Source organism: Macaca mulatta, chromosome 3 (genome assembly GCF_049350105.2).
Source record: "Macaca mulatta isolate MMU2019108-1 chromosome 3, T2T-MMU8v2.0, whole genome shotgun sequence".
NCBI lineage: Eukaryota > Metazoa > Chordata > Mammalia > Primates > Cercopithecidae > Macaca > Macaca mulatta.
In genome coordinates this window covers 98,473,490-98,488,837 of record NC_133408.1, presented here as the reverse complement: position 1 = coordinate 98,488,837, position 15,348 = coordinate 98,473,490, and the positions used below count along the sequence as shown (strand labels likewise).

Here is a 15,348-nt window from a genome sequence, read left to right as displayed (position 1 = left end):
CTGCTTGCTTTGTGGGAGCAGATAAATGTTAGGGGAAGCAGAGTCAAAGATCCAGAGACTAAGGTTTCTATAGAGTTCATGTCAACAAATACTGATAGGTTGCTCCCACAGTTTTTTTTTTTTAACTGGATTCACTAGTAGGAGAAAGTGGAGTGGCTTAGTTTTTGCACTCAAAAATAAGGAGCAAGACCAATATGTAGAAGCTATAATACTGGGCAAGATGAGAGCAGTGCTGCAGAGAATTAAAAACGATGTGCCTCGGCAGTGGAAAAGCAGATCACACAAGGAAACGTTTAGTTGAGAAAGTTCAAAAAATACATTTTCTAACGTAAACTGTATTTGATGTCAGCAGCTTCACGGGGAGATGAAAGGTTTGGCAGATATGGCAGAGCCGGGTGTGGGGCATCCCCAGAAGAGGACGGGCTTGGAAGTGGGAAAGAAGAGACACAGGATAAACCCAGAGCAGCTGGAATGAGGCTCCAACTGGCCAAGGAAAGATATCTTGGGACAGTATGGCTGAATTCCTTGATTCGGTAGAGACTAGTGGGCCATTGAAGCATTTTGGGATAGAGGAGTCAATTAGCACTTTAAAAACGATCATTTGAAGGCTGTCTCAAAGAGAGATGAGAGTCCAGTTTTGGAGACCAGCTAGGAGGCTCTGGGTCTAGAAAATAAATAATGAGAAGTGTGTATATATATATATATGCACATACACAAATATATAAAATATATGTACATATATGTGTGTGTATATGCACATATATACAATGATATGTTGATTAACAAAGGGGATATGTTCTGAAGCATATACATTGTTAGGTGATTTTGTCATCATGTGAACATCATAGAGTGCACTCACACAAACCTGGATGGTAGAGCCTACTGCACACCTAGGTTATGTGGTATGGCCTGTTGCTCTAGGCTACAAACCTGTATGGCATGTTACTGTACTGAATGAATCCTGTAGGCAACTGTAACGCAATGGTAAGTATTTGTGTATCTAACCATACCTAAACATAGGAAAGGTATGGTAACAATACGGTATTATACTGTTATAGGGCCACTGTCGTATGTGTGGTGCATTACTGACTGATAAGTCATTATGCGGGGTATGTGCACACATGCACACACATGTACATATACCCCTCCACCCCAAGCAAAACATCCTGGCAATCTTACCCATGCTGCATCACCACTCTTTTTTTTTTTTTTTCTTTTTTTGAGACGGAGTTTCACTCTTGTTGCCCAGACTGGAGTGCAACGGCGCAGTCTCGGCTCACTGCATCCTCTGCCTCCCGGGTTCAAGAGATTCTCCTGCCTCCACCTCCCATGTAGCTGGCATTACAGGCATGCGCCACCACACCTGGCTAATTTTGTATTTTTAGTAGAGACAGGGTTTCTCCATGTTGGTCAGACTGGGCTTGAACTCCCAATCTCAGGTGATCCGCCCGCCTCGGCCTCCCAAAGTGCTGGGATTACAGGCGTGAGCCACTGTGCCCCACCTGTATCCCCACTCTTAACACCATGTGTAGCACAGAGTTAGCACTCAAATCTTAAATAATATTGGGTTACATTAATATTCAAGGGGTTCGCTTTACTGATTCCTATTTACCATCTTTTCAAGCCCCTTCTTTCCAGCAGTTTCTGTGAACTACTTTTATCAGTTAAAGTAATCATCATGTACATTTAAAGACATGTTTTTGTCTAGTGTCTGATCCACCATTTATATGTTTGATGTCCTTTTGAATTGATAGTTATGGGGTAGTTGACTCTCTAATCCCTGCCTCTGAAAACTGTCTGTATCTGCCCAATTTACACATGTCCCAAATCTCTCTTTCTCCATGTTTCTTCATTTCTACTCTTTCCATCCCTAACATTTATTCTTATATTTTTCTGATTATTCCCTACTAAAGAGACTTAGAATTAATACTGGAATCAAAATTCTCATTGTTGCTAAAAATTAGTACTACAATGTATTGCCAGATGTGCAGTTTGTAGTTAGGAAGGGATTGACACACAATAAAACTGCTTGATAACACTGGTTTGGGGAGGAAAAAGCTGGCATTTATACATAAACTCATGGTACCCCGTGGAAATCCGAGCAAGCTCAGCAAGCAATACTAATGAGGCCTCTGATTTTTTTCCACTGGGTGAGATGGAAAGTCATTGCAGATTTTGAGTGGAATAACATGATCTGGGTAGCAGATGCTCTGCTAAGGGTAAGCATGTTGCTCTAGGAACACAGATAGGGCTCTTCATCTGACCTTCCAAGATCAAGACGCCTCTTGAGAGACAGCCAAGAGACAAGTGTAAAAAGAGCAGAGATCAACTCAAGCCGAAGTTTGGAGGTGAGCACCAGTGTGGTGGAAGGCTCAAGGAATGGAAAGTCTGGGCTGGTCACTAAGGGCCTTATGCAACGTGAGGGGATTTGAATCCTCAGGATTCAATTCAAATGGATCCAGCAATGAATGACACAATTAATGATACATCTTTTATAAAGATTACTCTGACTGCTGTGTGGAGGAGGGCAAGGAGACGTGAAAACCATGTAGGGGAATCCAGAGGTGATGAATGCCTGCATTAAGACATCATGGCAGCGATGGAGAAGAGGTGACAGATTTCTGAGAAATCAGGAAAAACAACAGGAGTTTGCAATGGACTAACTGTTAAGAATAAGGAAAAGGGATGAGTATGAGGTGACCTTTACATCCCTAAGCGAGGAGGTGACAGCCGCAGATAATAACCAAATCATGAAAGCGGATGAGATAACCTTGATGGGTAGGCTTGTTTTATGGATGTAAAGAAAAGGACCAGACTCATAACTCATAGCCCCAACAAAAGACCCCCTCGTTCTGCTTTACCTCCAAGGAAGCAAAGGGGCACAGGGTGAATCAGTTCTGTACTCTAGGTAACAGTCACAGGTCTGTACACAGTATCGTTTAAGATACCAGACCTTGGCCAACATGGCAAAACCCCATCTCTACTAACAATACAAAAATTAGCTGGGCATGGTGGCATGCACCTGCTGTAATCCCAGCTACTCTGGAGGCTGAGGCAGAAGAATTGCTTGAACCCGGGAGGGGGAGGTTGCAGTGAGCCAAGATCATGCCACTGCACTCCAACCTGGGCAACAGAGTGACACTCCATCTCAAAAAAAAAAAAAAAAAAAATCAGGCTTTAGAAAAGAAGGTTAGCAGGTACATTCTTTTTGAGCATGGATTGGAATTGGATATTTGGGTTTCTAAAAATGAGACTTGGAACTGTTAGATCTCAATGTACCTCATTCTAGAACAACTTGACTTGTGCACATATGGGGTGCAGGGAACACTGTGTCAGACCTGACAGGAGAAAGTTAGTTTTTTAAGCAAATATTTCATGTCTCTCTTTTGGATTCCAGGTTCTCTGTGTTCTCCTACATAAAGATGGCAACAGTAGAAGGGAGACATTGCCATTCTGGCTGTCCTTGGGATTCAGACTTGGTAACTAACTTCAAATACCCTGGCTGCTGATGTCTGTCTGCCCCCAAGTTTCAGGAGACGGGGTAGGCTGAGGGCTGGGGTGATGAGCAGGCTTGTATGCCTGGAAACCTGAACACTAATTTTAGGTTTAATGGCCACATTGGAGAAGCTACCTTTAGAAGACTGCAAAGCTGAAATTGTATTAAAATGATAGGGTTTGGATCCTTGTTGAGAGAAATGACCTGCTAGATTAGAATCGACCAGCTAAGATTTTTATTAGCATTTTTCACAGTTATGAGTATTGGAAAGGTGAGGATGGCATATGGTGACAGGGTGACAAATAGCAGGAAATGTGTATGTCAAAGTTTTGATCTGGGCTGGACTGTCATCTCCCTTCCCCAAACTATGACATAAGGCAGTTGACTCATTTGTTGGAATGACAAATGGACATGGGAAAGCTTTTATAATGTATCAAGGTGAGAGAAAAGGCCCCTCACTATTTTTTTATTCTATCCTTGGCTTTGTTAGGACTGTTGTTCAATTTTTGTATTTCTAATCTCACAGGCACACTTCAAGCTTTCATCCTTTATAACCAAGGGGATGAGCTAAGGTGCACGTCTATTCTATGATGGTTCATCTTTTGGGGATTCTGGGCTATCTCTTTTGAAGCTTGCTGTAGAATTGAGTCAACAAAAGCTTTGTGTGAAACCCAACAAATTGTCACTACTTAAGCACCATGTTAATGAGACAAAATAAGAGTGAACTTGGAAGTAATGTTTTGTTGGTTTCTTTTTTGTTTTGTTTTGTCTGTGTGTGTTTTAGGTTTTGGTGCACAGTTTTGCCATGGGAAAAGTGTCCAGGAATGGCTTTCTCTCCCTTGACTGTGTTTTTAGTGAAGTTGCCTATGATCAGGATTTGCGCAACATGAAATGTTCAGTGAATATTTGAAAATCCTTTCTTTCCTGTTTCTGCATCCTGTAACCACAGTAACAAGAATTCTTGGGGTGGCAGGAGGTTTCTTAAGACGGCAAATTATGGTTGAATTGTCAATAAATATTGCAGATGAAGTAGAAATGACTGGCTTTGTGTAATGTGGTCTTCAATATGCAAATGGATATGTCCTTTTGTGCAAAACCAATTAAGTCTAAATATACTGTATATGGTCACTTTTGCCACAGAATTGTTAATTCCTTCCTGCCACACAGGAGAGGAAAGGACTGGTGAACACCATATTAAGATCAGGTGAGGCCGGGCGCAATGGCTCACGCCTGTAATCCCAGCACTTTGGGAGGCTGAGGCGGGCGGATCACAAGGTCAGGAGATCGAGACCATCCTGGCTTGATGAAACTCTGTCTCTACTAAAAAAATACAAAAAGTTAGCCAGGCATGGTGGCAGGCACCACGGTGGCTGAGGCAGGAGAATGGAGTGAACCCGGGAGGCGGAGCTTGCAGTGAGCCGAGATAGCGCCACTGCACTCCAGCCTGGGCGACTGAGAGAGACTCCATCTCAAACAAACAAAAAAAGATCAGGTGAGAGAGCCCTCTAGTGGGAGATCATCAGGGCGTTCATCAGGGCTGATGCTGGAGCAGAAGACAGCCGAGAAGTCAGAGGGAATGTTAAATTTAGCCCACAGGGTTGAACTGCACCGTGTAAATAAACACACTGTGACTTGCCATGTCCTCCTGCTGACTTGGAAGATGTTTACTAACAAATCTGCCCTGTAGAATTGTCAAGAACTTATTGAGACATGTCCAAAGTTAAAATCTTCATCTTAAGGACATGCAACATTCTTCATAGCCCTCACCTGAAATGCCTGGCCTAGGCAAGGTCAAGGGGTGGGGGATACATTTTGGTAATAAACAGTCTAAATTGGATGACATGACCCTCCCCTCCAATCCCCAAGGGCTAGTGAGGGATGGATTTTCTCATCATTCCAGTTGCTTTTTTAAAACAAAGAACCCACCAATCTCACCCTTGCCTTCCCCAAGGCTGCTCTGAGTTGGGCCATGAATATTATTATAATTCAGTGGGTTATCTTATTATACCTAGAAGGAAAATTACAAAGCATGCTTTTTTCTCCAAAATCCCTGACCATAATGCATACCTGAAGTTGTAATGTCAAATTCACACAAAAATTTTCATACCCTCTTAGCTACAGTCGTGATATTCCTTTGGTCCCTTAATTTGTCATTCATTATTTATAAATAAAATGAGAGGAAACTTTAAAAATGTTAAAATTTTGCAGCTTAAAATGAACTCATGATATTAATGGTTTATATGGGGTTTTTAAAAGCATATTGTATGGGAAATGCCCTGCCTTTCTAAAATAAATAAATAAATAAAATCTCCAATGAATCAGGATTGAGGCTCCTTGCTCACCACTTTCTTGTTGACCATCGTTCATAAGTCCCTCTTAAGGGTTCAAAAGCTTGTTTCCAGGGGACAAGAATCAGACTTTGAAGCCTATGCCCTTCAAAGCCTGCATAAGGTTCATAACCCACGCAGTGGAGTTCACCAGTGAAAATGTGGACTCAGCACATTTTAGCCAAAACCACAACTGCCTCTGCTTCTAGTCTGTGACACAAGAGAGCCCATGAGTTTCTAGTCAGCCAACCTGGTTTGTCCTTTTTTAAACAGAAAATGGCAATAGCAAGGATTTATAAATACTATTTATACTCCAGGGACCCTCCAAGGTCTCATGTCTTCCTTGAAGCCTGCTCAGCCTGAAGAACATGGTCATTTCTGGACTCTTGGTGGCCTTCCTCTCTGGGGAACCAGCATGGCTGCCCAGTCCTGTGCTGCGCGTTGCACAGTGGCTTAACTCGCTATAGTTATGCCTCTGTGCCTGGTGCATGCATATGCCTTTAAGAGCAAAGACAGCTCTGATACCCTGGGTTTAGTGCATTCATTCGCTCACTCAAGTCACTTATTCATTCATTCATACAGTAGTTATTGAGCCAGATCCAATTCTACTCTTTGGGGATATTTTTGTGAACAAAACAGACAGAATCTTTTTTCCTGATGTGGAGTCCTTGGGATGGATGAACATTCAACTCATAATCACAAATTGAAATTTTCCACAATGATAATATAAACTTATACCCTATGATAAATGTGACAGAGGAAAAAGGAATATGGTACACTCAGAGAAAACAGTGAATGGCCTTATTTAGATTTTGGGTCAGAAAAGGCCTCTGAAGTGGTGATATTTAAGTTGAAACCCAAAGATACATGGTATCCCTATACAGTAAGACTAACAAGTATTTCTTGCTTTGAGAAATGATCAGCCATTTTTAAGGTCACGTGGTTGGTATGAACCTTCTAACTGTGGAGAATCCTCCTGGCTGTGGCTTCCAGGGCAACCCCTTCCCACCTTTATTTGCCACCAACCTCCCCAATGTTCTTTCTGGTGTTCCCTGGCTCTAATAACCCATGGAAACCTCCACCATGTCAGCTAAAGCTACAGCTGAAGTGAAGCAGTTGTGTCTCAGGCCTACTTGCAGAATTAGGACAAAAGTTTTTCTTGCAAATATATTTATGAAGCATTTAGCAGTCCATTAGACACTTATCCTAATAAAAGACCATGTGTCCTTGGTAGTCACAGTGTTGCAAAGTGAAAAGCACATGGCCTTTGGGATTCAGCTCATCTGGGTTTGAACCCCAGCCCTGCACCCTCAAACAGATGATTTCTTAGTCTCGGTTTCCTCATCTGTAAGATGAGGCAAACTCACAAGGTTTTGTGAGGACTAATGTAACACACCCAGGCACAGAAGGTAGTCACCAGACATTCACTGTCATCTTCTGCATTCCCTTTCTCCACAACTTTCTGACCTCTATGGGTCCCAGTTTCCCCTGAGCTCCCCAGTTCTGCCATCTGCTCCATGATCACATGAAGGCCACCATCCCCCATTCAAAGCCAGCTCCTAGAGCATGAATCTGCTTCCCTTAAGAGGCACCATGGGCCCAGCATGAGCCATCTAGGACCCAATAGCAAGGAAGATGTGAGTTACTAAGGACTGAGCAAGACTTCAGTCCTGCTCTGGAGAACATCCAGGGGATGACGGGGCACAGGAGCAACTCCCATCGTCAAGTGGGGAATCAGCCAAGGATTTGGTCCAGGAGGGGACCTGGGGCACCAAGCAGGATGATCATTCAAAACCTGAGAGCAGGGGCCAGGTACTCACGGACAGAAGCCCTGGGGTGGGGAGTGTAAGAGAGAGGAAGGAGGGGCTATGATTTAGGGCTCTCTAAGACCTCCAGGAGCTTGTGCACAAGATAGGCACTTGGGACTGGGTCATCTAAAATAAAGAGTCCCTTCTAGGTCACCAGTTAAAGAGGTGTGAGCAGGACCCAAAAGTGTCTCTCCCGTAGGTAATCCGAGATCAGCCTTGGGAATGGGACAGGGAAGACAGAGAACTGCAAGAGGAGAAACTGACAGCAGACGGGACATTTTGTTTATCTGAAAATGCTATTATAGTCAAATCCTTCTTACTCCCTTACAGGTAAGCACAGACACCTCCAGCTTGCGAAGGGCAGATCCGAAAGGCCGGAGTGCGCTGTTGGCTGATATCCAGCAAGGAACTCGCCTGCGCAAAGTCACGCAGATCAACGACCGCAGCGCCCCGCAGATCGAGAGTAAGTGAGCAGCCCAGCCAGGCCTCCTGTGAGCCAAGGACAGGACAGGCATGTGAGACACAGCCAGACACCCCTGGCTGGGGCCACAGCTGCTTCCCAGGACACATACAGAGCCATCTCAGACCTGCTCATTGGACAGGCCAAGTGGGCGAGAGAATGAGAGCTTTCCCTCCGAATCTGCAAATGGTTTAGAGCATATCGTCCATCCTTTTCAAATGCTAAAAAGAACTCCGCAATGGGACAACTTTTTAAAAATTATGATAAAATACACATAACATAAAATTCATCATTTTAACCATTTTAAAGTGTTCAATTGGTGCCAATTATTATATTCACAATGTTGTTGCAACAATCACCTCTATCTAGTTCCAGAATATTTACATCACCGCTAAAGGAAATCTCATACCCATTAGTAAGTCATTCCCCATTAGTCCCCAGCCCTTGCCAACCTAATCTACTTTCTGTCTCTCTGGATTTGCCTATTCTGATATTTCAAAGAAATGGAATCATACAATACATGGCCTTTCGTGGCTGGCTTCCTTCACTTAGCATAATGTTTTCAAGCTTCATAGATGTTGGAGCATGTATCAGTACTTCACTCCTTTTATCATTGAATATTTAATTGTATGGACACACCACATTTTGTGTATTCTTTGTAGGGTAACATTTAAAGATCACTCACCTTGTGTCAACATGGTCCTCAAACTCAGTGATAGAAAGTGAAGGGCTCAACATTTTTTAAAAATGCAAAATTTTTGCTTCACTTTTCACAAGGAGAAAGATGTGTTAAGAATTCTGTTTCAGAGGATATGACTGAAGCTCGCTGTCTGCTAGAATGTGACAGAGTAAATTGAGTCCTGTGCTCAGGTCAGATGACCCACATTGAGTTCTGGTTCTGCAACCAGACAAATAGGGAAGCCTCTTTGAGGCTGTTTGGTCATCTGTGAAATGGGGAGCCTCTTTGAGGCTGTTTGGTCATCTGTGAAATGGGGAGACAATACCTGGCTCCTTTTTTGTCTTGGTCAAGATTGTTGGAAGTTGAAATAATATATGCAGAACTTTTTAGTACAGGTCAAGCATCCCTAATCCAAAAATCCCAAATCTGAAACTTTTTGAATATCGACATGATGCCTCACATGGATGATGAAGATGACGTTGTTAACCCTGAAGAAAACGTGCCTCCAGGTGACATGGTGGAAATGTATGATGGGTTTATTGAAGGACAAGAGCGGCGTACATTCATAACAGAACAAGAAATCATGTCAGTTTACAAAATCAGAGAGAGGCTTCTGAGACAAAAACCATTTTTAATGAGGCAGATGACTCTGGAGGAAACATTTTTAAAAGACAGCTAGCAGAATGCTTCCTCAAATCTAGAGGACCTACTTCCTGGTCTCTCAGTGGTTTCTGATGTTTCTTCTCACCTAAAACAATGAGATCCAGTGTACAGTAACCTTTAATCAGAACACAGCATCGCAGGAGACTGAAAGCCTGCCTTTGTTTGTTGCTGCTGTTGTCTAACAGCTGATCTGGGTTTTCTGGTGATACTACTGTGTTGCTTAGTTACCTTGAATACACTATTTTTTTGCTATGTTAATGGTATGCCATATTTTTAACTGCTAAGTTCTTATGTGTGAAGAAGTGTAGGAAAATGATTGCTTATTGGTAGCATAGAAAGTCAGTGTCAGGAATGATGGTGATGGACAAACCACAGACTGACAACTTGGGAGGATGAGATGGTGACACCTTTGCTTTCTGATGGCTCCATGAATGCAAGCTTTGTTTTATGCACAAAATTATTTTAAAATATTGCATGAAATTACCTTCAGGCTATGTGTAAAGGTATATATGAAACAAATAAATTTCATGTTTAGACTTGGGTCCCATTCCCCAAGATATCGCATTATGAATATGTAAATATTTCAAAAAAAAAATCTGAAATACTTGGTCCCAAGCATTTTGGATAAGGGATACTCCCCCTCTAATGTAAGGTGTTGTTATGTCTTCCTATGTTCTGCTATGATATGCATGATGGTAATTCTTAAAGATAGTCCTAAAAATATAATTATATCTCCTATCTGCAATTATAAATGTCAACACACAGGATAGACAAATTTTTAAAGAAATATTTTCAACATGGAGTACATTAAAAATTAGTTTCTGGTTAAACCCATGATCCAATTGGTTAAGGCTAATTAACAGGTAAATCAATTTCATCAAAACACTCACTTCCTAATCATTCTCATGAGTAAGTAATGTATAATATTAACACTTAGAATAATCTGGCCACTTTCCTCCACCAGTGGGCACTGTGCCCTAATTTCTCTGTGCATATTAGCTTCAGGTTGTAAATATTTTCTGCCAGTAATTCTTGTCTTAGCTGAGTATCTTCTCATTTTCTGTAGTTAGCAACCACACATGTCTGGAAGGCTGGAGTTAGTGACACCTTTCCTCAGGGGCCCATGATCTTTCCGTTCCATAGATGAAAAGGTTCAGGGAGGCATGAGGGGCTGGGGGCGTGAGGGCTGGAGAGACAGGAAGGAAACTGCCAAGGCACAATCATTGCAGGCTTTACCTCTTGCTTACTGCTCTGGTCAGCGCTCTGTGGACAAGAAGTTAAAATGACTGACTGAATTAAATCTGTGGGTTTTCTTTGTCTAGTCCTCCATAGCCAGGTTGAAAATAAGAGCAGCTCTACATCTACCACGTTTGGGTTTTCTAATTCAAAGGTGCTGCCAGTTGCTCTGTTAGCATCTACAAAATGGCAGTGTTCAGGTCCCTTTGTTTTGGTCACTTTTCAGGGGAGTTGGGCACAAATGGTTAGTTCTTTGGTAGGACTGGAGAGGGCAGGGTATCAAGGCAGAGGGTGCCTGGAGAAGATGCTGAGTGAAAGGATGACATTGGAGGTGGGAGAATGGGAAGGCGGACAAGGGCAGTGGTAGACCAGTGTTAGACCATGGTCTGAAATGAGACCTGGCTGCTCAGCTCTGCTCTCAAGTCCTTGCCTATTTGTGTCTTCTCTCTAAAGGTTCTAAAGGAACCAACAAAGAAGGAGGAGGTTCTGCAAACACACGAGGTGCGAGCACACCTCCCACCCTGGGAGATCTGTTTGCTGGTGGCTTTCCTGTATTGCGACCAGCAGGCCAGCGGGATGTAGCAGGTAAGGAAGAATTCATTCTGGCTCCCTTGTGGTCTGTATCTCCCTAACTTGTGGAACCATCAGGGCAATCTACACATGCCAGTAAGCAACAATGGTTTTACTGAACAGTCACGATAGAGTAGAAGATCATGTTCTTGGGACCTTAAGCACTGGAAACTTCCAAAGTACAAAATGGTTCTTAAGAAATCTTTTACATCATCATCCCGTTTAAATTATTCCATTGTAATAGTTGAAAAATGACTTGTAATAATGTGTAATACTTAGTGATGGCGTGATGGTAGCCCAGACTGCAAAGTGTATATCGACAGGTCTAAATTGTAATAGAACCTCATAGTGACATCACTGTGGATGCACTAGCAATGCATGAGTTGTAATGATTCAGTTTTCATATCAGTTAGGTACTGCTGTGTAACAAAACACCCTAAAACTTAAAAGCTTTAAACAATCGTTTTTTAGCCTACAATTCTGTGGGTTAGCAGCTTAGAGTAGTCTCGGCTGGGCTCCCTCTTGCATCTATAAAGAATTGCAGGTCATGTAGGTAGCTTTGCTAATCTTATATTTCTGATATTTTTCCAACCTCTGGGGCCTCAGCTATAACCACTGGCCTGACTCACCTCTATCCACATGGTCTCTCAGTATCCAGCAGGCTGTCGGGGACTCGTTTTCATGCCAGCAGCAGGGTTCCAAGAGAGAAGACAGAAGTATAAATAAAGCCTCTTGAGGCTTAGTCTTGGAAGTATTACTAGGATGTAACTTGGAAGTCTAAGAAGTATCACTTCCTATCACATTCTCTTAGCCAAAACAAGTCACAAGGATGGAGAAATAGACTTTGCCTCTTGATGTGAGGAACTGTAAAATCATATTTCAAAGATTATGGAATCAAGCATAAGTGGGTAATGAAGGTCGTGTCTGTAATCAGTCTACCTCTTTTTTTTTTTCCAGTGTGCATCAGAGGTTTTTTGTTTGTTTGTTTGTTTGTTTGTTTTTTGTGACTTTTGTTTCAGTGGGCATCAGAAGTTTTGAAAGTATTGCATTAAAATTGAACAAATACAAATTTACTCTGATTAAACAAAAAACAAAAACACCTGTTTTTCCTATTCTTGTTCTCTTTAACCACCAAGCTGAATAAACTCCAGGAATACCATAAATACAGCAAATACAAAGGCCCAAACATTCCTGGTACTGGATGTTCCATTATGTGACTTTGCTAACTTTTTTAGTGGCCTCTGTGACTGTTTAATGTTATGGGATGCTTATGCTGCCTCACTCACCAATAAAAGTCCAGCAAAGAAAAAGATGCTAGGATATTTTAAGATCCAACTTGAACCTTCTCAAGGGCCATGTTCATTTCGTCATTTTTGCTGAGGGTTTAGCAGGAAAGGTAGAGCACAAGGTCTTCCTCAATAAAGACAGTGGATATTCTTCAGTGCCCTCTTCTTTTTCAAAATTTCTGAGTGCTATCAAACAAATATCCTTTGGAATAGAAGGCTTCCACCAGTTTCTCTTCAGAGAAGATGGGAGAAATAGGCCCCAGTCAGGTTTTCATAGGAAGCAGCCAAAAATAGACAGCAGGAGTCCTGCTGGTCTGCTTGTCTCCAGTAGGATATAAGTGTCAGATGTTTGAGCTGCTGTAATAGGGAAGACAAGAATTTATCTCTTTAGAGATGGAGGTCCATAAGGAAGTGACTAATGATGCCTGTTTCAGGATGGAAACTCAAGGAGAAAGCCACTAGATAAACATATGGACTGAGTACCATGTCAAGGCAAGGCAGGTCGTGGCTCCCTGCTCCCAGCACTTTCCCGGCAGCCCCCTTCTCATCAGAGGAAGGGACTTGAGCCTTTGCTCCCTCTCTGAGCTTCTGGCCTACCTTTCTTGGTGGTTCATGCTGTCCCCTCCACTCACGCTGTTCTCCTTGCTGCTCTTCACACACCAACATGTTGCTGCCACTGGGCGCTTGCACTGACTCTCTCTTGGCCTGAAAGGCTCATCTGCAGGTGTCCATGTGACTCAGTCTCTCCCTTCCTGCAGGTCTCTCCTCAGGTGGCAGCTGATCAAAGTGTCCATGAGGTCTTCACTTATCATCCCATATAAAGGTTCAGTTCCATCCTTTCATTCTATATCTCCTTTTCCTTAATTTACTTTTCTTGTATTACTTAGCATCATCTGACATATCATGTATTCACTGGCTTATCTGTTTATTGTCTGTCTTATCCATCTAAAGCTAAGCTCCATGAAGGCAGGGACTATGTTTTGTTCACTGCCATAGAAATGCCTGGCGCATGGCAGGTGCTCAGTAAATACTTGCTGACTAGCATATGTGAATGGTAGTGTGGTGGCTGACATTCAATAGGGACCATAGCACAGTGTCATGGGCTCATGGTACTTCTAGGGACTCATGAAAATATTTAAATTTCTTTTAAAATCAGAAGAAAATATATGACCTTTTAGGGTCAAAGAATGTATTTGTCTTTGTACCAATGCAGTCATGAATATAAATATATTTTTAATGGAGAAGAGGCCTACAAAGGCAAAAGTGCCTAGGGACCCTGGAGTCATAATGCAGCCCCAGCTTAGAGCTCCAAGGGAGTGAGAATTACAATAAGATATGATGAGTAAACATTATTTCTGGGTTGAATAGAATATGTAATGAGACGTCCAGGGTCTTCTGGAAAACATTCAGATTTGAGGAAGAAGAAATATTTCATCTTTTGATAAACCTGCAGGTTATAAAAGCTGAATCCTTTCCTATGGGCACAGCATCCCTGATGCCCTCAAGCTGGCCTTTCCGCCACCTCCTGGCCTCCTTTGTGTTTTCTTTGGATTTCTAGGGCTTGCATTTCCATTGTGAAGGACAGCCTCCTCCCTTACTTCCCTCAACTCCCTCGGAGCTCTCTGTCAGCCCAGGTCTGCCTCCTTCACTTGCCTGCACTTACACCGTCAGCCCCTCTCTCCCCTGCAGTCTCACCTTTCTCCCTGAGGGGCATGAATAGAAGCCGGGCAGGGATTTGCCCGCCCTCGCTTCTGCTGTGCATGTTAGGATAAAAAGGAGTATGCCCACATTTCTCATGTGTTGGTGGCTTCATCAGCACAGGATCCCCTACTTTTAACTGACTCACTTTAAGGGTTTTTGAATCTTTGAGACATGGTGTCCTCAGTTACTTAAAAGGTTTAGATAGGCTATTTAAGGGTAGGCTTTGCTCTGTTTTGCAAACTTTTATTATCCCTTTCAATTTCATTGAGCCACTGGGCATGTAGGTAGGCTCTGCCTTGTTTAGGCAGCTGCCTAGGTTCTCCTCGTCATCTTTATGTATTATGTGGAAACAGGTTTGAGAACTTCTAGGCAGGAATGCCCGAGCTGACACCTGCAATCCCATCCTCACCCTACCTTAAGAACAGCCATTCCATAATGTGGTTGGAATATTATGGTCCAGGTGACTGTCACATTATAGCCAGAGGGGCTCATATTTGGAAAGCCAGATACCAAGGTCTTGCCTACTTAGCTTCCCCTGAGTCACCTCTGCTAGGCCGTGCTTTGATTGGCCTGGCTTTTGAAATCCAGTACTTTAAGTGTATGACTTAGCACCTGATTGAGGTAAACACACAGGAGACTCAAGTACTGCAAAGATCAGAACCCCCAACAGATGCTGGGGTTTCTAATCTGAAATGAAAGCTGCAGGTCCCATGCTGCAGCACCCAGGAAGTAGTGGGTGTGAGAAAACATCATTTTTCAAGTGTTGTCCACATGTTGTCATGGTGATTATAAAATATAGGGGAAAACATACTCCCCAGAATTCTTATAAAAAGAGCACTAAATCTGGAAGAAATATTTTAATCTGCTTCCTGAGTAGACAGTGATACTCCAAGGACATCTCTAAGCAGTAATTGCAGAACTTCAAGGCAGTAAACAGCGACAGGAACTTTTTCTTATTAGAGAGAGGCAGAACGAAAAAGGGTGAGAACTAGCAAAATGGTGCAAGATTGTGCAGAGTATAGAGGCCTCTCCTGGGGCATGCTCCACTACAGTCTTCCATGAGAACCAAACGCAAATGCTTACAAGAGCAAATCGTTGTTGTTGAATTTAAAAGAGGAATTG

At 42.7% G+C, this 15,348-nt stretch overlaps 1 protein-coding gene across 3 annotated transcripts in view; it reads left to right on the top strand.

Annotated features, from left to right (window-relative positions):
• The window catches only part of WIPF3 (WAS/WASL interacting protein family member 3), a 109,271-nt gene that overhangs the window by 62,309 nt on the left and 31,614 nt on the right, over window positions 1-15,348 (top strand). For all 3 annotated transcript variants that reach the window (XM_077996971.1, XM_028845903.2, XM_028845904.2), the window contains exons 3-4: window positions 7,962-8,094; window positions 11,123-11,254. In XM_077996971.1, the coding sequence (XP_077853097.1) occupies window positions 7,962-8,094; window positions 11,123-11,254 (265 nt within the window). The remainder of the gene's footprint in view (window positions 1-7,961; window positions 8,095-11,122; window positions 11,255-15,348) is intronic.